The following is a 27542-nucleotide window of genomic DNA, read 5'->3' on the forward strand; positions in this document are numbered from 1 at the left end:
TTTCCTCGTGTTATTTCTTGTGAATGTTGTAGGATCCCGCTCTAAGTTGTTCTGTTCCATTCGATCCAATCTTGACAATATCTTATTTATAAACGATAAAGGATAATCATTTTTTAATAAAACAAGAGTTAACAATTGTTTTTCTTCTAAAAATGAATTTTCTTTAGAACAAGTAATTTTGGCTCTATCATATAAGGATTTAATGATTCCCTTTTTAACGTTGATGTTGTGATTTGATTTGTAATTGAGATATCTGTTGGTGTGTGTTGGTTTTCTATACACTTGAGTCTCATATCCAGTATCCTTCTTTGAGACTAAAACATCGAGGAAAGGTAAAGTGTTATTGTATTCCTTTTCCATTGTAAATTTTATTGTCTTTTCTTAATCGTTTATAATATTCAGGAATGTATCCAACAATTCTGATCTATGAGGCCATATTTAAAACACATCATCTACAATCTCCATCATACTGTGGGTTTTAAATTTTGTTTAAAAATGATATTATTTTCGAAATCCTCCATAAATATTTTAGCCAATAATGGAGATAAAGAAGAGCCCATTGCTAGACCAAAAGTTTGTTTATATAATTCATTATTTAGTTGAAAATAGGTATTATTGGTACATAATGTCAATAACTCCATTATAGCTGATACATTTAGTCTTGTCCTAGTTGCCAATGTATTATCATTTGCTAATTTCGTTTTAATTATATTTCAAGTTTTCTCTAATGGCACATTTGTAAATAAACTGTTTATGTCAAAACTTACTAAAATATTATTTGGATTAAATTCAATATTTGATAATTTGTTTAAAAAATGCTGTGTATTTTTTATAAATGTGTCATTATTATATGCAAATGGTTTTAAAATATTGAATAAAAATTTTCATAGTTCAATACAAGGAGAATTGATGGTACTACAAATGGGTCTAAATGGAATATTAGCTTTATGAATTTTCGGTACTCCATAAAAATGTGGTGTCTTACTGTAATGAGGAGTCATTAATTTTCTTTGATAGTACGTTAGATCATTTTTAAATTTGAATAAAGTTCTATAGATTTTGTTTTCTAGTGTCTTCGTTGGATCCTTCGTTAATTTGGTATAAGGTCCATTTGTAATTAGATCTGTAATATTGTCCTCATATTGTATTTTATCCATTATTACAGTTGCATTTCCTTTATCTGCTGGTAGGATTGTTATGGAGTCATCATTTTTTAAAGTTATTATTATCTACTTCAGAACAACATTAGAAATACCTTAAGATAATAAATTAGCAGCTTAGGTTTTAATGTAAAATGCTGGTTAGCCTTAAGATTAGGTGCATTGTTGATTTAATAAATAATAAAAAAAACCCCGTAGCAATAAATATTTGAATAATACATCGTTCTAAAGTCCATTAGGAGACCGCCCAAATGGTGTATCTCGTGAACTCATTTGTTTTTAAAAAATTGTCGATTACGTCATTACACCAACACTGATGACGTATTGTTAAATCATCATCATCAATCATCGTCCTCCGCTGGACATAGGCCTACATCAGTTCTTTCCATTGTTCTCTACACTCGGCCGCTTGTAGCCAGTTTCCCACTACTCTTTTTATGTCGTCGGTCCTTCTAGTCAGCGGTCGTCCTCGGCTTCTTTTATAAGCAGTGTTCGCGTTGTACAACCCGAACGTATTCAGAGTAAGTTCGGGATTAGTTTCCAATGCGCAGGCGCCAACGTAAACTTATCCTGGACATGTTTTTACACAGTAACAAGTATTTTTAAATTAATCTCCTTTTAACAGACTCTAATAAAAACTTATCTTTTTCGGTGTACAAATATTTAACATTCCGTATATGAATTTGGCACCAAATAACATTCCGTATATGCGTTTGGAACCTCGCCGCATATTTGTTGAAATATGACCGCGTGCTGCAAAGAACCAATAGAAAACTCCTAGGTTCCAAATACATATACGGAATGTTTAGAAGCATCCCGGATACGTTCAGGATCTTTTTTCTGTACTGTGCGAACACCGAATTAAAAATCCGTAGGGTGTTCAGAGGGAAAAATTCAACATCCGCAAACGCTCAATGTTGTAATGCGCAGGCGTTCTTCCTCTGGGTACATTCAGGATGTCCAGCGCGAATAAAGCTATAGTTTCTGGGCCTCCATTCCACGATTCGCCGTGTCCACTGTCATCTTGTGATCTAACAAGTGCCCACTTCAGGTCAGTTCAGTTCCACTTAAGCGCCATAACTCTTTCGGTGACGTCTTGAATTCTTGATCTTTGTCTGATTTATTGGTTTGTTATGTGGTCTCGAAGGCTCACGTTCAACATTGCACGTTCCACGGACGATGTATTATTAAATACATATAAGAGTAGTTTCATACTTCTTACTCGTGTAAGAGATAGCCGTATGAATTCATCTAAAAAAGAGTTTATTTACAATATGTACAATAAAGATTATAAACATTAATACAACAATACTAAAATAACTTAAAAATACAAACCTAAAAAAGAGAATCAAGAACATGCTATTTCTTACTCTGAGTTTTTGACAACTGTCAAATAATTATTTACAAATGTCATTCAAACTAAAATTACACAGTCATGCCACCTAAAACTATAAATAACTTAAAATAACTAAATGTGGTTTTAAACTAAAAAGGGGTAGTTCCCTGGATTGGCTGTATACCTTATAGTTAAACTGGAACATGAAGTAAAAACCACTTCTATGTAAAAGGTATATTTACTAAAAATTTTTAGACTCCCAATGGATTCAATAAAATGAGTTCATCAGAACGTTTTCAAACCTATCGGTCCATCATCAGTGATCTAAAATCAAATAAGTAATCCCACTATTAAAATCGAAAAGATGATTGAAATTGTGAAAGTTAAAAAATGTGGTTATGATTACTTACTTGAATACTTGCAAAATAGCCCCAGAACCAAACAATGGTTGTGATTATAAATAAATCTACATTATGTTGAAATAAATTTAAAATGGCTAAACGCCGATGTTCAAGGATTAAACCTCTGGGAACATGGTGAAACTCTACCCGAGGACCCAATCAACCATCTTCGGTCAACGATGACTACTAAGTGTCAAAGCTATGAGCTATGTAAGGAAATGCTTGATGTGACATTGACAGTTAAGGAAGAAGGTAGTCGATTTTCTAGGAATTTTAAAAACAAAGTCATGATCCAGACGAAGATATGGTAAAGCTTTTAATATCTGAAATTGTCTGTTAATTAAATCTATTGTTTTTTAAAATTAAAAGATAATGTGTTTTACAAAATAAAATTATTTTAACTGTAGGTAACTACAAATTGACTGTATCAAATAAAATTAACCTGATCAAAAAATTACAATATGATAAAGTGAGCTGATTAGTAGTAATAACAGAAATAAAATTAAATAAGTGGTGTTATAGAAGAAGTTTTAAATTTTGAAAAGGGATATTATTATATCAAGAAATTTATATGTCCACAGCATGTGTATTGATGGTTGTATAGGTAGTAGGGAAATTATTGTTTGGATGTAGGTGAAAATTAAAAAATTTTTATATAGATTGGAGTTACGATAAAGTCAATCTGATAGTAGAAAATGTGATTCAGGAATGCAATTATTATGGAACAATTTTAATGAAATTGAGAAAATTCTTGTGACAAACTGGTGAATATGTAAAATTGATAATAAATAATTGTAGGATAACAGGTTGCCCAGTTGATACAAACTAAAATTTAATTAGTATAGAAAACAATAGGTGTAATGAATAAAATAGAATTAATAAAACAAAATTAAGAGAATGAATATTGTTATAATTTGATTAAAGAATGACTGAGTTTAACTGTGATAAATGAAATAAAGTGATGAAATGTTAGATGTGAAGATAAATAATATATTTGGAAAAGGTCAAAGACAAAAAGCAAAGGAGTGTGATGTAGGGTCAAAGCATAGGTGAAATGAGTGAAAGGGAAAGATTGGAGAGTTGGGTATGAGGGTTGAACTGAATGAAGAAAAGAAATGAAAGAAGTGTGAAAAGGGGGTATGGTAAATTAATTAGGTTTTGATTAAGAGGAGTTCATGTGGTTAGTAATGATTAGTATGTGTAAAGGAGTTTGGAGCCAGTAAGGGAACGAAGAAGATAGTTGACAGTGGGTAAATAGGATGAAGAAGATAGCAGATAGGATAGGAAAAGGGAAGGTATAACAAAGTAATAGGAATTATGAAAATAATTGTCGGTGAATGGGGACAAAATTGCGGTTAAGGGATGTTTGTCGGTTAACACAATTGGGACTTTTCTTTAGGTCTTTGACAATTTCCAAATCCTCGTATAAGTCTAAACGGAGTGTATTTATTTGTTGAATGTTGTGTATCAACTGGACCCCATCAGGAATCTTAAGTTCGTGTTTATTGACTTTTAAATGGTGTGAAAAAGCTGAAGTGGTATCTCTCTTACTGTGTTCTGCCGATCGGGTGGAAAGAGATCTATAAGTTCTACCAATGTAGGTAGCATCGCAGTCTGAACAAGAGAGTCTGTATACCCCACTACGGCTCATGTAATGGATAGGGTCTTTGGTGTTAGTTAAGCTTTTATTGAGGGTGTTATTGACTTTAAATGAGATTTTGATGTTATCACAAGAATTAGAAATGATTTGTTTGACTCTTTCAGATAATTTGGAGTTATTAAACGGTAAGGAGGCATAAATTGGAGTAGTTGTGGAAGATGATGAGAAAGCGGATTGTTGAAGTAACTTAAGTTCTCTTTTCTGTTGAAGTTTATGGATGATGTCTGGGTCATAACCATTGTTAACTGCAATTTGTTTGATGATGTTCAGTTCTTTGTTAAATTCAGTTGTAGATAGAGGAATAGAGTTTAATCTATGTATAAAACTACGAAATGCAGAAAGTTTATGTGAAAGAGGATGGTTAGAAGTGGAATGGATAACGTGATCAGTCTGTGTAGGTTTACGGTAGATACCAAAGTTGAAGTGGTCATCTAGTCTGGTAATAGATATGTCCAAGAAGTTAATGGAGTTAGAAGATTCTAGTTCCATGGTAAAAGTGATTTTAGGATGGATTAGATTGATTTTATGAAGTAAGTTGTGAGCTGAGTCGGAGTTACCAGATATGAGGACTAATATGAATTAGTCCTCATATCTGGTAACTCCGACTCAGCTCACAACTTACTTCATAAAATCAATCTAATCCATCCTAAAATCACTTTTACCATGGAACTAGAATCTTCTAACTCCATTAACTTCTTGGACATATCTATTACCAGACTAGATGACCACTTCAACTTTGGTATCTACCGTAAACCTACACAGACTGATCACGTTATCCATTCCACTTCTAACCATCCTCTTTCACATAAACTTTCTGCATTTCGTAGTTTTATACATAGATTAAACTCTATTCCTCTATCTACAACTGAATTTAACAAAGAACTGAACATCATCAAACAAATTGCAGTTAACAATGGTTATGACCCAGACATCATCCATAAACTTCAACAGAAAAGAGAACTTAAGTTACTTCAACAATCCGCTTTCTCATCATCTTCCACAACTACTCCAATTTATGCCTCCTTACCGTTTAATAACTCCAAATTATCTGAAAGAGTCAAACAAATCATTTCTAATTCTTGTGATAACATCAAAATCTCATTTAAAGTCAATAACACCCTCAATAAAAGCTTAACTAACACCAAAGACCCTATCCATTACATGAGCCGTAGTGGGGTATACAGACTCTCTTGTTCAGACTGCGATGCTACCTACATTGGTAGAACTTATAGATCTCTTTCCACCCGATCGGCAGAACACAGTAAGAGAGATACCACTTCAGCTTTTTCACACCATTTAAAAGTCAATAAACACGAACTTAAGATTCCTGATGGGGTCCAGTTGATACACAACATTCAACAAAAAAATACACTCCGTTTAGACTTATACGAGGATTTGGAAATTGTCAAAGACCTAAAGAAAAGTCCCAATTGTGTTAACCGACAAACATCCCTTAACCGCAATTTTGTCCCCATTCACCGTCAATTATTTTCATAATTCCTATTACTTTGTTATACCTTCCCTTTTCCTATCCTATCTGCTATCTTCTTCATCCTATTTACCCACTGTCAACTATCTTCTTCGTTCCCTTACTGGCTCCAAACTCCTTTACACATACTAATCATTACTAACCACATGAACTCCTCTTAATCAAAACCTAATTAATTTACCATACCCCCTTTTCACACTTCTTTCATTTCTTTTCTTCATTCAGTTCAACCCTCATACCCAACTCTCCAATCTTTCTCTTTCACTCATTTCACCTATGCTTTGACCCAACATCACACTCCTTTGCTTTTTGTCTTTGACCTTTTCCAAATATATTATTTATCTTCACATCTAACATTTCATCACTTTATTTCATTTATCACAGTTAAACTCAGTCATTCTTTAATCAAATTATAACAATATTCATTCTCTTAATTTTGTTTTATTAATTCTATTTTATTCATTACACCTATTGTTTTCTATACTAATTAAATTTTAGTTTGTATCAACTGGGCAACCTGTTATCCTACAATTATTTATTATCAATTTTACATATTCACCAGTTTGTCACAAGAATTTTCTCAATTTCATTAAAATTGTTCCATAATAATTGCATTCCTGAATCACATTTTCTACTATCAGATTGACTTTATCGTAACTCCAATCTATATAAAAATTTTTTAATTTTCACCTACATCCAAACAATAATTTCCCTACTACCTATACAACCATCAATACACATGCTGTGGACATATAAATTTCTTGATATAATAATATCCCTTTTCAAAATTTAAAACTTCTTCTATAACACCACTTATTTAATTTTATTTCTGTTATTACTACTAATCAGCTCACTTTATCATATTGTAATTTTTTGATCAGGTTAATTTTATTTGATACAGTCAATTTGTAGTTACCTACAGTTAAAATAATTTTATTTTGTAAAACACATTATCTTTTAATTTTAAAAAACAATAGATTTAATTAACAGACAATTTCAGATATTAAAAGCTTTACCATATCTTCGTCTGGATCATGACTTTGTTTTTAAAATTCCTAGAAAATCGACTACCTTCTTCCTTAACTGTCAATGTCACATCAAGCATTTCCTTACATAGCTCATAGCTTTGACACTTAGTAGTCATCGTTGACCGAAGATGGTTGATTGGGTCCTCGGGTAGAGTTTCACCATGTTCCCAGAGGTTTAATCCTTGAACATCGGCGTTTAGCCATTTTAAATTTATTTCAACATAATGTAGATTTATTTATAATCACAACCATTGTTTGGTTCTGGAGCTATTTTGCAAGTATTCAAGTAAGTAATCATAACCACATTTTTTAACTTTCACAATTTCAACCATCTTTTCAATTTTAATAGTGGGATTACTTATTTGATTTTAGATCACTGATGATGGACCGATAGGTTTGAAAACGTTCTGATGAACTCATTTTATTGAATCCATTGGGATTCTAAAAATTTTTAGTAAATATACCTTTTACATAGAAGTGGTTTTTACTTCATGTTCCAGTTTGTTTAAATGTGGTTTTATTGAAAATAAACATAGTTTTATTTTTACATCCCCCCACCAACAGGTATGACAAACCATGAAAGTCTATGGTTGGTCACAAGGCAACAATTTTGAGATGTGAAAATAGTTCATATCGTTCCTTTTGTATCCGATATCTCTTTCATATAAAGTATTTGAAATTTGTTTTTTTATTTGAAATGGACCTAGTCTTACTTCATAAGTTTTTTTCTATTTAGTTTGGATTTATTTTCTACATATGCCCAATCTCCTTCTTTAAATTCATGAAATTTTCTATTTTTGTCATACAGCTTTTTATTATATTCATGATGTCGTACTGAATTTTTATAAGCTATTTGCTTATCTTTTGATACATTTCTTGTTTCACAAAGTTCCTCGGGAACAATCGGATCCGCTTTTCCAAAAAGCAAATATTCTGGGCTGTATCCGATTACGGAATGATCTGTTCTATTATATTCATCTATACATTCTTCAGCTATTTTTGTCCATGCTCTACTTCTAGTTTCATTTAGTTTACATCTTATCCTATTAACTAATGTTTGATTAAGTCTTTCATTTAAACCATTCGAAAATGGGCAGTCTACTGCTGTAAAAACCAGTTGAATATTTAACTGTTTCATATTATTTCTAAATATTTTAGAATTAATTCCCGGATACTGATCTGTTAATAATGTTTTTATGGGGTGTTTATCTTGAATTTTAGAGATTAGTTTAATAAAATCACCTGTCATCTGATTTTTGGAAGTAACTGCAAATGCATATCTGGTAAAATGATCTACAAGTACCTACTTTACTGTGCAAAATAAGAAGAACAAAAGTAAATTGCAAATTACATTGTTGTTTATTGGAATAATTATTAGCGCCATTTACTTTCGTGCTTCTTATGTTGCACAGTAAAATATTTGTTGTCGAAGTAATCCAAAACAGGCGTATGTTCGTGGAATGGCCCATACCGGCCATACCTGATCCAACCAAAACAAACCCCGGCGTGCAGTCACGGATTGCAACGAACAAAATGGCATAGATGCCGAAGCGGCAACTGCTAGCTAAAGACTAAGTTTTCACTTTAATGGCATATAAAACAACGTAATGTTACTCTACATCCCACCAGATTAAAAACAGTGGGAACCTTCTCTGGTTACACCTCCGAGGCTTCTACAATTTGCAAGCCATACGAAGGGAACCATTCTCTCTATGGAACTTTACCGCGCTGAGCAGATGGGACGTGAATTATAAATTGTAGAATTCCCTCATCTTCCATAGTCTCAGCATCCGTATGGCTTGCAAATTGTAGAAGCCTCGGAGGTGTAACCAGAGAAGGTTCCCATTGTTTTCAGTCTGGTGGGATGTAGAATAGCATTATGTTGTTTTATATGCCATTACATAGAGTGAAAACTTACTCTTTAGCTAGCAGTTGCCACTAGAGCATCTATGCCATTTTGTTCGGTGGAATCCGTGACTGCACGCCGGGGTTTGTTTTGGTTGGATCAGGGAGAGCAGCATATGTGCCTCCTGATGAGAGACTAATAAGTTTCGAAACCGGTAGAGGTGCTTGCTGCACTCTCTGCTTGGACTAGAATATGATGCGGCTGTATTTTCGTTTTGCAACGAAATTAAAAATGGTTATTCATTTTTGATTTACATGTTTACTCTGATTGGACTACGAAGGGAAACATTCTCGTTGGAACTTTACCGCGCTGAGCAGATGGGACGTGAATTATAAATTGTAAAATTCCCTCATCTTCCTTAGTCTCAGTATCCGCATGGCTTGCAAATTGTAGAAGCCTTGGAGGTGTAACCAGAGAAGTTCCCCATTGTTTTCAGTTTGGTGGGATGTGGAGTAACATTAAGTTGTTTTATATACCATTAGAGTGAAAACTTAGTCTTTTACATTATATAGAAATTTATGGCTATTAAAAAATAAAAATTGACGTGTTTTAAGATTATTTTGGGAGTTGTTTGTTTCTGAAATAAAGAACTGATTCCATACTTTCGTATCAAACTGTATACTCTAACGTTTAATCCCTCTTACTTTAAATGAACGCATTATTTATACTTTCCTTGATAAACCCCTTTATCATCATTATCCAGCCTTCTGCATCCAAAGTTGAACATAGGCCTCCCCTAATTTCTTACAATTTTGTCGGTCTTGGGCTTTCTGCAACCAATTCCCAGTAATCCTTTTGACGTCGTCTGTCCATCGTCTAGGTGGTCTACCTCTACTTCTTCTGTCTTCTCTTGGTCTCCACACTGTAATTTTTTGGGTCCACCTTCCGTACTTCATTCTGGCTACATGGCCCGCCTAATTCCACTTCAGCCATGCTACTCGCTCTATGACATCTGTGACGCCTGTTCTTCTTCTGATTTCTTCGTTTCTGACCCTGTCTCTAAGAGTCAGTCCAAGTAGTGACCGTCCCATTCTTCTTTGGGCCACTCTAAGTTTCGTTGCTGTGGCCTGGGTTAACGATAATGTTTCAGCGCCGTAAGTCATGACTGTAAGCACACATTGGTTGAACGTCTTCCTTTTCAAATAATTTGGCAAGTTGCTCTTGACGATGTCTGATAGAGCTCCATATGCGGCCCATGCTAAGGTAATCCTTCTCTGTAATTCAGCAGTTTGATTGTTCCTGGCAATTTGGATTTCATGCCCTAAGTATTTATATTTATGGACCAATGCTATTTCGTTGACGTCGACTTTTGGATTTTCGCTTGGCTTCGCCAAGCGAAATAAACCCCTTTATACAAAGTATTTAAAAAGAAATTTAAGAAAAATAATTTTCTTTGATCTTTTAAAAATTTACAAAAATTGTAAACGCTTTTTTCTTTGTTTAAAATATCTGAATTAATAATGGCGCCTTCCTGCTTAAACAACCCTTATTATTTTTCTTTTTAAGAAACCAGGCCTTTAAATTATATCGCTTATTAACCTTGTGCTGAAATATAAAAAGTTGGCAGGTTTGTGAACGTCATTATCATGTTTATAAGATTATTTTAAAATTCAGGGTATTAAAAAGTGCACTTTTAGTGAGGAATCCACGATAAAAAGTCTTTTTACAAAAATTGCTTCTGCTTCTGACAATGGATGCAAAGAACAAATAAGGAGCTATTATCAGAGTTTTATCAAGAAACTAATATACTTACTAGCACTTAAAAAGAGCTCAAAGAATTAGATGGCTGAATCACGTCCAGAGAATGAGTTCAGCAAGAGTCCCAAAAATGATAATATCTAGTGCGTTGGCTGGAAGAACGAGAAGGGGAAGATCCAAGTCAAGATGGAGCAATGAGGTCAAAGAAGACATGACGAGACTTGCCGTAACCAATTAGGAAAGCTAACGATAAGCGAGAATGGAAGAGAATAGTACCTACATCAAACCATAGCCTCCTATGCCTGTAGTACTCATATTATGATTATTGTTACCTTACATTGCAATCAGTATTAGATTTTTACTCGTAATCACTGTCGTCGGTATTTTCATTTGGATTTTGGATGATGATTGGTTTAATTCCTTCGATACGATTTTCACGCATCCAATATTCTTCTAATAACTTTTCACACTTTCACACACTTTTTCCCAAAGTGAACGAGTAGCAGTATTCAATGCTTCTTGCCATGTTTCCAAAACTGCTATGTTACTGACACCTTTACGTCTAATAAGTATAGTTATCGTGGTAGGTTTTGCATATTCCCCAAATATGTTTAGTGGCATTGAATTTACAATGGTAAGGTGATAGTCTTAACACATTAAAATATCAAAAACTATGTACGTATAATCTCATCTATTATACAGGGTGAGGCAGATAAAGGGCCTATTAGAAATATCTCGAGAACTAAAGCTAAGAGAATGTTGAAAATTGGAATACAGAGGTTTTGAGGTATGAACTATTTAATGAAAATATTTTCTTCTCTTTGATACTTCCGGTTATACCGGAAGTTGATTGTAACTTCGTTTTTTTAAATGGGACACCCTGTATATTTTTACATTTTTGGATTCTCCTCGATTTCTTCTTTCTTAAAATATAAGGTTTTGTAATATTATACAGGATAGGTTAAAAGATAATTACGTTTCCTTATTAATTTCGTAGCAACATTAACACCCTGTAGGATTGTAGTAGATTGCCATAATAAACTATATTAATGTTCAAATGATTTTTAATATAGTCTACTATTGTTAAGAGTTATTGGTATAGTTAAATTTTTAATTTTAGTATACAGGGTTGGTCGAAACTCGGAATGAGTATTTTCTGAGTTTTTTTAAATGGAACACCCTGTATTTGAGTATTGTAATGAAATGTTATTTTATGGTACTTTTTAATTTCTTAAGCATTCCCTATACCTAACTCCTTTAATTTGTGAGTTATTGGTGATTAAACCAAACATTAATTGCAACACAAAATAGGTGAAATTGTATTAGGTTGGCCGTGAAAATATTCAGTCACAAATAATTTTTTGGAAATAAATACATATTAATCTATACTGATACTTAAAATTGCCAGTAGTGGTTGAGGTATGAAAATACCATCGAAGTTAAGATTGTTGGTGGGATTAACAATTAAGCACAAACTAAAGCAGTTAGGTATAGGTAATGCTTAAGAAGTAAAAAGTACCATGAAATATCATTTCATTGCAATACTAAAATATAGGGTGTTCCATTTAAGAAAACTCAGAAAATACTCATTCCGAGTTTCGACCCACCCTGTATACTAAAATTAACAATTTAGCTACACTAATAATTGGTAACAATAGTAGATTATTAAAACTCATTTGAACATAATTAGAGTTTATTATGTCAAACTACTACAATCCTACAGGGTGTGAATATTGCTACGAAATTAATAAGAAAACGTAATTATCTTTTAACCGACCCTGTATAATCTAACAAAACCTTATATTCTAAGAAAGAAAAAATCGAGGAGAATCCAAAAATGTAAAAATATACAAAAAAACGAAGTTATAAGCAACTTCCGGTATAACCGGAAGTACCAAATAGATGAAAATATTTTCATTAAATAGATCAGTCTTCAAAACCCCCTTATCTAATTTTCATAATTCAGTTGTCTTTAGTTCTCGAGATATTTCTAATAGGCCCTTTATCTGCCTCACCCTAAATAATAGTTATTTATGTACCAAGTCAGTAAAGTGACTCTTTATCGAACGAGTCTGATATTACGAGAAGAGCGAACGTAGCGAGCGAGGCGAGTAACAGACGAGTTCGATAAGGAGTCTTTACTGACGTGGTGCATACAAAATTTTATCGCCAACATATATTTTTTAAATTTAATGTCGTCCGAACCTTTGGGGTTATAAACGACAACAATGGAAAATACATATTAAAAATATAAAGAGATTGTAGTATTAAGTAAATACATACGTACTAACAAAAAGTATACCTCAAAAATGTGTGATACAATTAAATGTCTTTTATTCCTATTTCCGTTAAAAATTGTATGATATTGTTGATATTTGTATTGTCTCTAAGAAGCTCATATATGTCCCTGGGAAGTTTGAGTTTACCTCTCGTGTGCTGGTATATTTGACAATCGGTTAAGATATGCTTTATTGATATAAAATAATATTTGCCAACATAATTTGATATTAGTTTTAACACTTACTTGCAATTTATAATTTAAGAACTTTTTAAATTTTAGACGTCATAATAATTTCATGACAGTGATGACAGATAACTTCCAAGATGGCCGCTTTCGATTTTTAATCGATAGTTATCAATATTGAGTAATTACTAAATCGGTAAAGTTTTAATTTATTTAATATGAATATAATTACAAAATACTACAGAATTTCACTTTTTGACATAATTTAATTAATAATATCACAAATTGCGTGCAATATTTTTAATAATTAAAGTAAATAAATTGTAAGTCCACTCAAATACTTGCCATTCGATTACTGCCATCGACCACTGACATTAAATCTTAAATAATTTGATTAATCGCGGCAGGTAAAGTAAAATTCTTCTTTCAGTACAATAAAGTGTCACTTTACTGCCGCAAATGAGGGCAAATGAGTACAATAATGAATGACTTTAGTGACGGTTGGCGATAAATATTTTTATTTATATTATCTGGCTCACTGTAGTAATTCCGGCTTGAAAGAATACAGAGTAACGATGTAATATAAGTCTCGAATTGTTTCTAATGCCCTGTGTCCGTTTCTTCTCGATTGACCATGATAAATAAAATGTTAAAGTCATGGAGTAACAAAATGGTTTTATTGAAAGCTACTGAATTATTATACTACAGTTGTTGGTTAACTAAAATTTTATAATAGGCTGCCCCCAATAGATCCCAAAACCCCTAATTTATAAGTTCACCAGTAATGTATACCTCAGTATAGAGGTTAATGCGTCTAGCATAGTAACAAAAACTTTAAACTTTGAAAGCTTACAAATACAATTTTAAAAGTTTTACAGTAGCGATCAACAGGTAGCAACAAACGCTGTCCAAAATTGCGGCTGTAATTTTAAATATTTTGTCGAGATATTTGGCACACATATTCGTAGTATAATAAAGAATGGCGGTACAGAGCCTAATTTGAGAAATATGTTAGTATGTAGAAATTACTCTATAACTAAATAAAATATTGCCAAAAGAAGCCAGTATCGCCATTAAGAAGAACAAAACCGGTAAGCAGAATTGCTATTTTCTTTTCTAATCAAAAGTTATTCGGGTTCAAAAATTGCACTTTATCGATTTTTTTAAAGTTCAACCGCGCTTTTCTCGAAAACTATGCATTTTACGAAAAAACTTGCAAGAACATTTTTTTGCTTAGAATGACCCAAAAAATACAAAAAAATGTCATGTTTTGCGAAAAATCACTGTTATGTAATTCCTCAAGTTATTTGTTTATAACAATAACTACTGTTACCCAAAAAAATTCGTGTTCTACGGGTCAAAATACATAAAAAAACTTAAGTCCATCTGAATAAAGGAAGCCGTTATAAACCTCTGGCGACAGGACTATTATCTTCACCAATTATTTTCTTCTCTTTTATATATGTCCTTTCCTCAATATCAGTGTATTATATAGATTTTATAATCTCGTTCTTGCAAATTACATGTTTCGTCTAAATAAACAAATGAAAAGTGTTATTTGTTAAAATTATTATAGTTTTTTAAAGTTCGATTTTTGTGAACAAAACTAGGCTGTATTTCACACCAGGCTTTTCTATTGTTCTCCATTTTGAACCTAAACCCAATCTGTTTGAAAGCTTTCCAGAGACTTACCCTGGAAAATAATGTATTTCTGTCTTTTAATTTTTTTAACACCGTCTCTATAGGAAAATCTCTTTTTTCACGCCTTTTATATATAATGTCTCGAATTTTCAAACTTACAACCCTCGGGGACATCTTTAGTCTTAGGGTGTGGTAACTAAGCAATAAAAACGCAATAATGAACCAGTATGGCATAAACAAAATTAAATCATTTTCATATTTTATATCTCCTCTTTTAAACTCACAAAGTAATTACCTCCCCTGGCTGACAGCCGTTTTTGGAATTCCCTGCTTTAACAAAAAGCAGATTTAATTAATTTGGCACCTTTTCGCCTTTTCTCCCCTCATCTAATAATCTTTATTTGCAGTCCTAAATTGTATAAATTCACTTTTAAAGATCGAGCTGTCTCACAAAAATGGAAAATACGACTAAACGGTGACAAATTAAAAAGAATGAAATTTTAATTTTACTCCTCTGATAATTATTTTTTGAATTGTAGATATTATTGTATCATGTTTTGTAAAGTGATATAAATATGTACTGTTGTATGTGTTCAAATTGTGTTACCCCAGTCAAAGAAGAAAAAAAGATATTTGAAGATTTCTAGAATTTTAGATATCTTATATCGTAGATACCTCTAAATTTATGCCTCTACAAATCGGTTTTGCTTTTGATTTCTCACGATTCGCACTCGGAAATCTATGTGTATTCACGAGTGAGTGTATTGTCTGGATTAAGCTTTGATTTTATTGTTTTAAAGTGGGCAAATTTTGTGAATGGTGCATATATGGCATTTGCGAAAGGACGATTGCGTTCTTTTTCTTTTCCCCATTATCAAAGGACACTGATGGTTGCATGATCTTATTTATATATCCTAGATATCCTAGATATCTAGATATCTTAGATATCCTAGATATCTTAGATATCTTAGATATCTTAGATATCTTAGATATCTTAGACATCTTAGATATCTTAGATATCTTAGATATCTAAGATATCTTAAGATATCTAAGATATCTATTAGATATCTTAGATATCTTAGATATCTTAGATATCTAAGATATCTTAGATATCCTTAGATATCCTTAGATATCTTAGATATCTTATGCCCGGTTGCACCAACAGATCTTAAGCTTAAGTCTAGAATATCATAAGAATTAATATAATATAATTATAATATATTACAATAAGAATACCATAATATAAAAATAGATATAATTGATAATAAGGTAAGAATCTAAAATTATGATACAACGTAAGTGATACTCAAGGAAGCCCTATCTATAAGTAGAGCTTAGCTAAGCTGGAGCTTAAGATCTGTTGGTGCAACCAGGCATTAGATATCTTAGATATCTTAGATATCATAAATATCTTAGATATCATAGGTATATTAGATATCTTAGATATCTTAGGTATTATAGTTACCTTAGATATCTTAGATATCTTGAATATCTTAAATGTTTTAGATATCTTAGATATCTTAGACGTTTTAGATATCTTAGATATCATAGACATCTTAAATATCTTACATTCTATAGCTCCTACATCTAAATGATGACTATGTTATGTGGAGTGGTTTGGTCTCTATCAGGGGTCCTTTACTACTATCACGATGAATATAAACTTCTTGGTTTGAAAACTAGTGTTGTCTTATAATTTGTTGATGCACTAGAAGACAAGGCTCTCATACTGCCGGATACTACCGATGTTGGACTTACGTATATCAAGAGAATTTAAAAAAATAAGGAAAATTCAGGCACAAAGAGGGTAAAACGTTCTCCGTAAAAAATCCTAGGTATAGATTGTGATATCGCTTCAAATACACTGGAAAAACAAAAGAAAGGTTTTCATTTGATTACTATATTGCAGACAAGAGCGAAATAGTAGTTTAAAAATGAAATGGCACTTATATTTTTTCCATAATATCCAATCACAATAAGGCCTATCTAATAAACCATGGAACATGAAATTTCGAAAAAGGGGATGAAAATGATATTTCATCAGCCACTATGCAGTAGCGATTTGTGGCAAGAAATGGTTAATTCCCATAATAAGCCGATCAGTGGATCTAGCAGATCAAAATAACTGCCAGTTGCATATTATGATTAAATAATGGTGGTTAAGTTAAGTAGATCATTTACACTATGGTCGCACAGTTACAGAAAAGGCATTCTTGAATCCTTAAAATGACACCAAAAAGAGGACTCAGCAAACCTTCAGCCAAGTTGTATAGTTACTCTAGATATGACCGGATAGCCCACCTTTTTGTCTATAAGGACATATAAACTTGTTTTGCTACCTGTCACAAAAAATGTAATTTGTGCTGCAAAACATACACTCACCGGCATAAAATTTCACCATTAAAAATTTTTGATTAAATTTGACAATTTATAACTTTATTATTTGTCTCACAATAAAACACTGAAAAACGTTTGTTTTTCTATACTTCCACAAAATTTATTACAACTATGTTATTACTACAGCTGTTTCGGCAAAGTGCCTTTCTCAAGTGATATATTTTACAATGTGTTTGCCTTTTTAAGTCTTTAACTGAAGAAGTTGAGGAGTGGGGAGCTGTTTGTCTCGAGTTGGTCATTCAGAATTATATCTGTATTTTTCAATTTATTAATTTCCATTGATTCTAAAAGTGATAGCTTAAGGCCTTTATTTTGAATATGTAGAATTTGAAACTCTTCATTGAAAGAATGATTATGATCTAGAAGGTGAAGTGCGTATGTAGAAGTGTCTGTTTTTCTATTGTTGAAAGCCCTTTTGTGTTCTGCTATCCGTTTGTCAAAAGTTCTGCCAGTTTGACCGATGTAAGTTTTCGGACAGTCACCACAAGTTAGTTTGTACACACCACTCTGTAGTTGCTTTCTCTTTCGGCTTTTATTGTTTTTAATATGTTTGCTTAAGTTGTTGTTAGTTCTGAAAGCTGGTGTTATTTCTTTCTTTTTTATGTATCTGGCTATTTTTGTTCTTATTTTGCCAGTATATGTGAGAGAGCAGAAGGTACTGGGTTCTTTCTGTGGTGGTGGATACACTAATTTCAAGGCTTTCTTATGGAGTTTTTGGTTTAAAATGTTGTTAACTGTTTGTTCGTTATGGCCATTGTTTACTGCTATTTGTCTAATGATATTTAGTTCTATCTCGGAAGTTATTTTCGATAACTATCGATTTATAAATAACTTCGAGACAGAACTAAATATCATTAGACAAATACAGTAAACAATGGCTATAACGAACAAACAGATAACAACATTTTAAACCAAAAACTCCATAAGAAAGCCTTGAAATTAGTGTATCCACCACCACAGAAAGAACCCAGTACCTTCTGCTCTCTCACATATCCTGGCAAAATAACAACAAAAATAGCCAGATACATAAAAAAGAAAGAAATAACACCAGCTTTCAGAACTAACAACAACTTAAGCAAACATATTAAAAACAATAAAAGCCGAAAGAGAAAGCAACTACAGAGTGGTGTGTATAAACTAACTTGTGGTGACTGTCCGAAAACTTACATCGGTCAAACTGGCAGAACTTTTGACAAACGGAGAGCAGAACACAAAAGGGCTTTCAACAATAGAAAAACAGACACTTCTACATACGCACTTCACCTTCTAGATCATAATCATTCTTTCAATGAAGAGTTTCAAATTCTACATATTCAAAATAAAGGCCTTAAGCTATCACTTTTAGAATCAATGGAAATTAGTAAATTGAAAAATACAGATATAATTCTGAATGACCAACTCGAGACAAACAGCTCCCCACTCCTCAACCTCTTCAGTTAAAGACTTAAAAAGGCAAACACATTGTAAAATATATCACTTGAGAAAGGCACTTTGCCGAAACCGCTGTAGTAATAACATAGTTGTAATAAATTTTGTGGAAGTATAGAAAACAAACGTTTTTCAGTGTTTTATTGTGAGATAAAATGAACTTCCATCAAGTAACGGTCGAATCCATCAATTATTTATTATTTGTACTCCGACTTTCAAGATTATTGCATCATTTTGTAGGTACCGGGTGTCCCAATAAGAATGGCTCTCGGCCATATCTCAGGAACCGTTTATAGTAGAGCTTTGAAATAAAAAATTTTATAACAAAAGTTGCCTCAGGAAAAGCCTGGAAATTATTTTCATAATTGTGGGACCACCGCTAGAGGGCGTAATTGAATATCAAAAATTAAAAAATCTAAATTTTACAAAATTTTCCTAATGAAGGGGAACTGGAAATCCGATTATTGTATTCTTCATCAAATTCTGCGCATATTTGATTTAACAAGTTTAACTCTACCTTTGCAAATAAGAGGTGGGGGTGAGTGGGAACCTTGTTATGAAAAAATGGCTGGAAGTCCGGTTCTGCTAAATCAAATTTTGAAAACTTGGTCTTGTTGAAGACAGATCTTTTTCGTCAATGTAAAAGTTATGATTTCGAACCAACTTACTGAGTAATATGCCAGCTAGAAGGCGTTATTTAATTTTTTTCAGAAATCTAGTGTTCCTTGAAAAATATTAAATACAAACATGCATTTTTAATACCATATTACAAAATTAGACAAAATTAGCAACAGAATAGCGAAAACCGCATGTTAATACCTTTTTTCTATCTCGAGATATCTTACAAAACGTGTAAATTTAAAAACATAACTGTTACTGTCACCGGTAAACGAAATTCATTAAAAGTAGTGTGCTGTGGAAACAACAAAGAAACATTTTCCAGCTGTCAACGTATATTAGGTCTTTTCAACGCTTCTCATTTGTTTCGAGCCTCGTTCATATCTCGTATATTAATATTATACACGGATTATACGGCATATGACAGAGGCTCGAAACAAATGAGAAGCGTTGAAAAGCCCTATTACAAAGAAATAAAAACAACTATTTAGTGATGACATAAACGTTCAAATTTTTGCCCATCATTTTCGTTGCAAACATTTACTCTTTCAAGAGTAGATTGAACAGCAGTCTCAATTTCTGCTCTGAATGCTTTGAATGGCGTTTAGTATTCTCTGGATAATGTATTCTAGAGTAGTGTATGATGGGCAACAATTTGAATATTTAGGTCGTCACTAAGTAGGTCTTTTTGTTCTGTGTTATATTTAATTTTAATAGTATTGTTTCTCTTTACATTGTTGTTTTAATTAATTATATTTTTATACGTTGACATCTGGAAAATGTTATTTTGTTTTTTTCCACAGCACACTACTTTTCATTAACTTAGTTTACCGGTGATAGTAACAGTTATGTATAAAATTTACACGTTTCTCGAGATATCTTGAGACAGAAAAAGGGTATCGACATGCGGTTTTCGCTATTCTATTGCTAATTTAATCTAATTTTATAAAGTATGATTAAAAATGCATACTTGTATTTAATATTTTCCAAAGAAAACTAGATTTCTGAAAAAAATTAAATAACGCCTTCTAGCTGGCATATTACTCAGTAAGTTGGTTAGAAATCATAACTTTTACATTGACGAAAAAGATCTGTCTTCAACAAGACCAAGTTTTCAAAATTTGATTTAGCAGAACCGGACTTCCAGCCATTTTTTCATAACAAGGTTCCCACTCACCCCCACCTCTTATTTGCAAAGGTAGAGTTAAACTTGTTAAATCAAATATGCGTAGAATTTGATGAAGAATACAATAATCGGATTTCCAGTGCCCCTTCATTAGGAAAATTTTGTAAAATTTAGATTTTTTTATTTTTGATATTCAATTACGCCCTCTAACGGTGGACCCACAATTATGAAAATAATTTCCAGGCTTTTCCTGAGGCAACTTTTGTTATAAAATTTTTTATTTCAAAGCTCTACTATAAACGGTTCCTGAGATATGGCCGAGAGCCATTCTTATTGGGACACCCGGTACATGTCTTGATATCGTTTGTTATTATTCCATTAATAATTTTTTTTCTAAGACGGCATCATGCGCGGCTGAATGGAAGCGTTGTATTTTTTCCTAACTTTAAAAATTTTGTGAAAAAATTGAAGGACTGATTTTGTTTAATACTTCTTTCGTATAATTCCAGAAACATTTCTAAATTTTTCTTTTTTAAAGTATCCGAATATCTGTTTTCTTGTAAAAGCTGTAAATAAAAACAGTGCTTTGAAGCTTTATTTATTTAAACATATCAAACGCACTAAAACTAACAATACAAAACAAAGTTAACAATAAAACAAAACAATTTAATAGCGGGTATGTCCACTTCTCGCAGTAACAACTGCTCGCAATCTGTTTGGCATCGAATAAATAAGATGTGAAATCCTTGCCTGTGGAATAGTCCGATATTTCTTTACAAGGGCCATAACTGAACCAAATTTTCTGGAGGCCTAGGATGACGGCAAATAGCTGTTTTTAATTCATTCCATAATAGTCGAGTCACTGAAGGTTTTCACCTCCGATTTCGTTGAACCTTCATCGATTTTCATGTAAATTGGTGAGTAGTTAGAAGATACTCCAACGAACAAAGATGACATGATGCCAACTTGCGCTTTTACCCTGGGGGTGGATGCCACCCCTTCCCGGGGGTGAAATTTTTTTTATTAAAAATAATACCAGAAATCGATAGAGGGGCAACTTCTAAGCAAAATTGGTTATATAAAGTTATTAACATAATTCAATACTTTTTGAGTTATTAAATATCAAAGATATTAGTTTTTCTTAAAAAAATGCATGTTTTAAAGCAGTTTTTCACGTATTACTCAAAAACTATATAGTCCATGTGGTGAGACCGCTCCCGTCTGGAAAAATTTCTGATTCGGTTTCTTTGTGGATTCCTATTCAAAAATGTCCCCTTTAAACAAATCTGAAGGGTGCCGGGCGAAATTTTTGGGCAGAAATTGTTTAAACAATTTTTTTAAACAAATACAAAAGATCACGTTTTTTTGCTCTGTAACATATATTTTTAGGTTTTTTGGGTCATTTTAAACAAAAAAGGTATCTTTTAATTTTTTTTAAATTGATAATTTTTGAGTTATAGGAGATTTAAGATCTGAAAAATGCGAAAATACGCATTTTCGAGGCCTAAAAACTCATATTTAAATTAGTATTTTTGAGGTAGCCATATACTTAAATTGAAGTTTGAACATTCAGCTTCAAGATTCTGAAGAGTAATTGCTTCTAACCTTAACTTAAACCGTTGTTTTTGAATTGTTAAATATGCATGTCTATCCGATTTTTTTGCCGGCGCGGCGCGCTCTATTTCAAAAATCTCCAATTTTCCTCCGAAAAATATTTTTTTCTAGATTCTTTGGGACATTCTAAATAAAATAAGTTTCCTGGAATTTTTCTCAAAAGTTAATAGTTTTAAAGTTATAAGCGATTTAATATCCAAAAATTCGTTTTTTGGCATTTTTCGGATTTTAAATCGCTTATAACTTTAAAACTATTAGCTTTTGAGAAAAATGTGAAGAAAGTTATTTTATTTAGAATATCCCAAAGGATCTAGAAAAAATATTTTTCGGAGGAAAATAGAAGATTTTTGAAATAGAGCTCGCCGCACCGGCAAAAAAATCGGATAAACACGCATATTTAACAATTAGTAAACAACGGTATATATTAAGGTTAGACGCGATCACTCTTCAGAATTTTGAAGCTGAATGTTTATTATTTAATTTAAGTATCTGGAAATCTCAAAGATACTAATTTAAATATGAGTTTTTAAGCCTCAAAAATGCGTATTTTCGAATTTTTCAGATTTTAAATCGCCTATAACTCGAAAACTATCAATTTTTAAGAAAAATTACAAGATACCTTTCTTATTTAAAATGACCCAGAAACCCTAAAAATACATGTTCCAGAGCAAAAAAACGTGATCTTTTGTATTTGTTTAAAAAAATTGTTTAAACAATTTCTGTCCAAAAATTCCGCCTGGCACCCTTCAGATTTGTTTAAAGGGGACATTTTTGAATAGGAATCCACAAAGAAACCGAATCAGAAATTTTTCCAGACGGGTGCGGTCTCACCACATGGACTAATATTCTTTTGGTAGAAAAGCTATTATTACCAAAATTAAAGATAATAAAAAATTTAATACACTCCCCACTTAAAGAACTAAACTAATGTTATTTCAAAGTGAGTTATGGGTAATTGAATGTATATTTTTTTCGACGAGTACTCAAATCTAAGTATTCAAGCTTACATAACGGGAAAACGATGCATTTTATATAATATACTTGTTAAACACTTGTCCAAGTACTTCGGAATACCTATCAAATGAGCTCCAGTAGAAGTTAATAGCATCAAGAGTAAGCAAGTTATGATGAAAATAAGAGAACCCTTTCGATTTTTTTAGGAAAAAGTGAAAAATAAAACATACGCCATTTCCACAAAAATTAAAATTTGTAGTAATCCTGACAAGAATTTCTTTAGGTTAACATAGTTAATGTTTTCAACAATTTTGACCGATTTAGAATGCATATTTTTGAAAAAAAAGATATAATCCAAAAAAATCAGAATTTTTAAAATTATCGTACTTTTTATTTTCTTTTGATAATAACTCCAAAAATACACAATATCCCAAAAATCATATATAACTAAATTTCCGTAGAGTAAAAAATAACCGAGATAGAAACGTTTAATATTTCAATTTTGCTGCGAGAGCCATATAACCGGGGCCATTTTACCTTTTATTTTTTAAAAAGTAAGAGGTTTAAAAGACTAACTTTGACGTTTTTTAATAGCTCTTGGATCAAACTTTTAACTAGTTTTTAGGTGAACCTTATACCTTAAAAATTAACGGAGTTATTTACAAAAAACCATAACATTTTTTGGAAAAATTTTAAAAGATACATTTTGAAACATTTTTAGTGCATAAATTTAAATGCTATCAACTTGTTCGAGGCCTTATTTGATAGATATTTCTATGAACTTTGACAAATGTTTAATAAGTTTATGTTATAAAATACACCATTTTCCCGGTATTTAAGCTTGAATGCTTAGATTTGGGTACTCGACGAAAGAAATATACATTCAATTACCTATAACTCACTTTTAGTTAACATTGAAAAGTTTTTCTAGTAAGGAGTTTATTTGATTTTTTATTAGCCTCAATTTTGATAATAATAAGTTTTTTGCAAAAACTTATAGTTTTGGAGTTATTTATGAAAAATCGGTTAAAAACATACATTTTTCTCAAGAAAATTTAAAATCTTTGATCTTGAATAACTCAAAAAGTTTAGATTTATTCTAATAAATTTATATAACAAATTTTGCTTATAATTTTTCCCTCTATCGAATTGTGGGGTTATTTTTAATAAAATAATTTTTACCCCCGAGGAGGGGTGGCATCCACCCCCAGGGTAAAAGTTGGCACCATGTCACCTGTGTTCCTTGAGATATCCTCTAACCACTCACCAATTTTCATGCAAATCTATGGAGGTTCAACGAAATCGGAGGTAATAGCTCATATCCACCTTCAGTGACTGCACTATAAATGCTCGATAAAATTGAGATCTGGGCTGCATGCGGGTCATTCTAATCTTATCAATAAAATCTCTATTAAAAATATGTTTATGAGTCAATCAGTGTTTTTATTTAAAAAAATTGTGCAGCTCTTATAAGAAAAGGGATTTTCGGATAATTCCAAAAAGAAAATTTTACTGATGCCTCCGGAATAATACGAAAGGACTAATCGGAGTACAAATAATAAAGTTGTAAATTGTCAAACTTGATCAAAAATTTTTATTGGCGGAATTTTGTGGTGGTGAGTATATAATATATAGTCCTGTCGCCAGGGGGGTTACAACGGCCTTCTTAATTAAGATGGACTTACCCAAGTTTTTTTTATGTATTTTGGCCCGTAGAACACGAATTTTTTGGGTAACAGTTGATCCGGATGTCGATAAGATTGTTATAAACAAAGAAGTTGAGGAATTACATAACAGCGATTTCTCGCAAAACAAAACATTTTTTTGAATTTTTTGGCTCATTCTAACCAAAAAATGTTAATACAAGTTTTTTCGTAGGATGCATAGTTTTCGAGATAAACGCGGTTGAACTTTCAAAAAATCGAAAAATTGCAATTTTTGAACCCGAATAACCTTTGAATAAAAAATAAAATAGCAATTCTGCTTATAGCCTTTAAAAGTTTGAGTCAAATTATATCTGTTTTGAATATTTGCATTGCTAAAAATTTATTTTTTGATTGTTAAAAAAAGCTCTAAACACATAGTGTTTCCCCTGCCTAATACATGCGTTTTAATGCATGCTACGTAGAAACAGCCGCGCTTGCATTTTCACCTCTTCTACCAACTCGTTCGATTTTAAATGAGAAATCATTGAAAACATCACTCAAGCACTAGGTGTTTATAGCTTTTTTTAACAATAAAATAATACATTTTTAGCAATAAAAATAATTAAAACCGATAAAATTTGACTTGAACTTTCAAATGCGGTAAGCAGAATTGCTATTTTATTTTTTAATCAAAAGTTATTCGGGTTCAAAAATTGCAATTTTTCGATTTTTTGAAAGTTCAACCGCGTTTATCTCGAAAACTATGCATCCTACGAAAAAATTTGTAGGAACATTTTTTGGTTAGAATGGCCCAAAAAATACAAAACAATGTTTTGTTTTGCGAGAAATCGCTGTTATGTGATTCCTCAACTTCTTGGTTTATAACAATCTTATCGACATGCGGATCAACTGTTACCCAAAAAATTCGTGTTCTACAGGTAAAAATACATAAAAAAAACTTGGGTAATTCCATCTGAATACAGGAGGCCGTTGTACCCCCCCTGGCGACAGGACTAATAGCACTATACTTAATATATAAAACAATGTTTTTATATACAAACTGGATATATATGATTTTTTTCCTTTTATTTGAAATAATTAGAAATAAAAATCTGTATTTTATTTAATTTTTGATACTTTTGTTAATCTCTTGTTAATCGTATCCATGGATTAGGCCAACAGCCTTTTAAAAGGACACCCTTTTTCGAAACAAGGTTTTCCTCCATGCTTAAGTATGCATTAAAAAGTCTAAAAATTAAGAATAAAAAAGTTTTGGCCTTTTCTGGGTTAACCGAAATCAAGGGAGAATATAAGAGAACTTTACTTGACCGTATAAGGAACTACAAGAAGAAAAACAATAAATTTAGTTTATTTTCTTTTACTACTTCTACTAATTTTCCACATAAACGAGTTCATTTTCTCAGCTCCTTCTATGACTAAATCAAATACAATACAATTTTCCTGTAACTTACTATTTCGAAACAGTCCAAACATATTAAATTTTTCTTTCCATCACGGCTCAACACAACACAAGACCGAAACCGAAAACAAAATCTTGTAATGGAATTTTCTAAATGAGTTTTCCGTATTTTTCACAAGCAATAGCGCGAACTTTTCCCGTTGCAGATCACATTGTGACTGAACGAGAAAATATCGATTGAAATTATGTCAAGAGTTCTGTTTATATGATGTACGAAGAAAAATATACAATGAGAAATATTCGGATCTAAATTTATGCCTCTACAAATCGGCTTTGCTTTTGATGTCTCACGATTCACGATTCGCACTCGGAAAACTATGTGTATTCACGTATTGTCTGGATTTAGCTTGGATTTTATTGTTTTAAAGTGGGCAAATTTTGTGAATGGTGCATATATGACATTTGCGAAAGAACAATTGCTTTCTTTTGCTTATCCTCAAGGCACATTGATGTTGCATGGTCTAATTTATTGTACGCTTTGTTATTGACTTGCTCATCAAAAATCCAAAAGGAAATAGCTATCTATTTGTATAACAAGGGAGGAAAGTGCTACTTTTCCTCCCGAGAATCATTCAAGGGAGGAAATCGTACTTTACTCCCATGTTATACATATGATTTTTCCCCCTTCCTCAAATAACGAGGCATTTTTTCATTTTTAAATTATTTATTTATGTAACTAATAGAATTTATTACAGTTTTAAAACTCTCAACTGTCGAAAAATATATAAGTCAAATTGTTAATGTGAACATTGTTAAATCAAAATAACAATTTACTGGTTTTTAATATTCTGTAAAATACAGGGTGCTGTACCATGACGTCACTTTTACTTTTACCCCCTATATTCTAAGAGCTGGGAGCGGATTTTGTGCGTGATAAGTAATATGGAAAAACTATACGGGGATATGTTGAATTAGTTGTGTACATGACTTCCACCAACGGCTGGAAACCAGAGTGGGAGCCGATGGTAGTTATAAGGCGTCAAAGTCGCGGTTTTTATTATTTTTTTTATGATGCTCACGATCGAAACAGTGCACCAAAATTTGGGTATCAGTAGACCATGACATAAATAAGTAAAATCCCCAGAGCCGGAAACCAAAGTGGGGGAGGAAGGTAGTTATAAGGGGTCAAAGTCCCGTTTTTTATTATTTTTTTTTGTTACGCTCATAATCGAGATAGTGGACCAAAATTTGGAAATAAGTAGGTCATGAGGTAACTAAGTAAAATCTCCAGGGGTGGAATTGGGGTATGGGCCATTCCACGAACTTACGCCTGTTTTGGGTTACTTCGACAACGAATATTTTCCTGTGCAACATAAGAAGTACGAAAGTAAATGGCGCTAATAGTTAAACCAATAAACAACAATGTAATTTGCAATTTACTTTCGTTCTTCTTATTTTGCACAGTAAAATATTCGTTGTCGAAGTAATCCAAAACAGGCGTATGTTCGTGGAATAGGGTATACAAAAGGGTGGTAGGCAGAGGTGAGTATAAAAAT

At 32.1% G+C, this 27542-nt stretch overlaps 1 protein-coding gene across 2 annotated transcripts in view; it reads right to left on the reverse strand.

Moving 5' to 3' along the window:
* Positions 1-26191, reverse strand: part of LOC114332030 (transient receptor potential-gamma protein) — a 673697-nt gene extending 647506 nt beyond the window's left edge. For both annotated transcript variants that reach the window (XM_050644362.1, XM_050644358.1), the window contains exon 1: positions 26039-26191. In XM_050644362.1, coding sequence (XP_050500319.1) covers positions 26039-26060 — 22 coding nt within the window. In that variant the 5' untranslated portion in view covers positions 26061-26191. The remainder of the gene's footprint in view (positions 1-26038) is intronic.
* Positions 26192-27542: the final 1351 nt, after the last annotated feature.

The sequence above is a fragment of the Diabrotica virgifera genome, chromosome 1 (assembly GCF_917563875.1).
Source record: "Diabrotica virgifera virgifera chromosome 1, PGI_DIABVI_V3a".
NCBI classification, from domain to species: Eukaryota; Metazoa; Arthropoda; class Insecta; order Coleoptera; family Chrysomelidae; genus Diabrotica; species Diabrotica virgifera.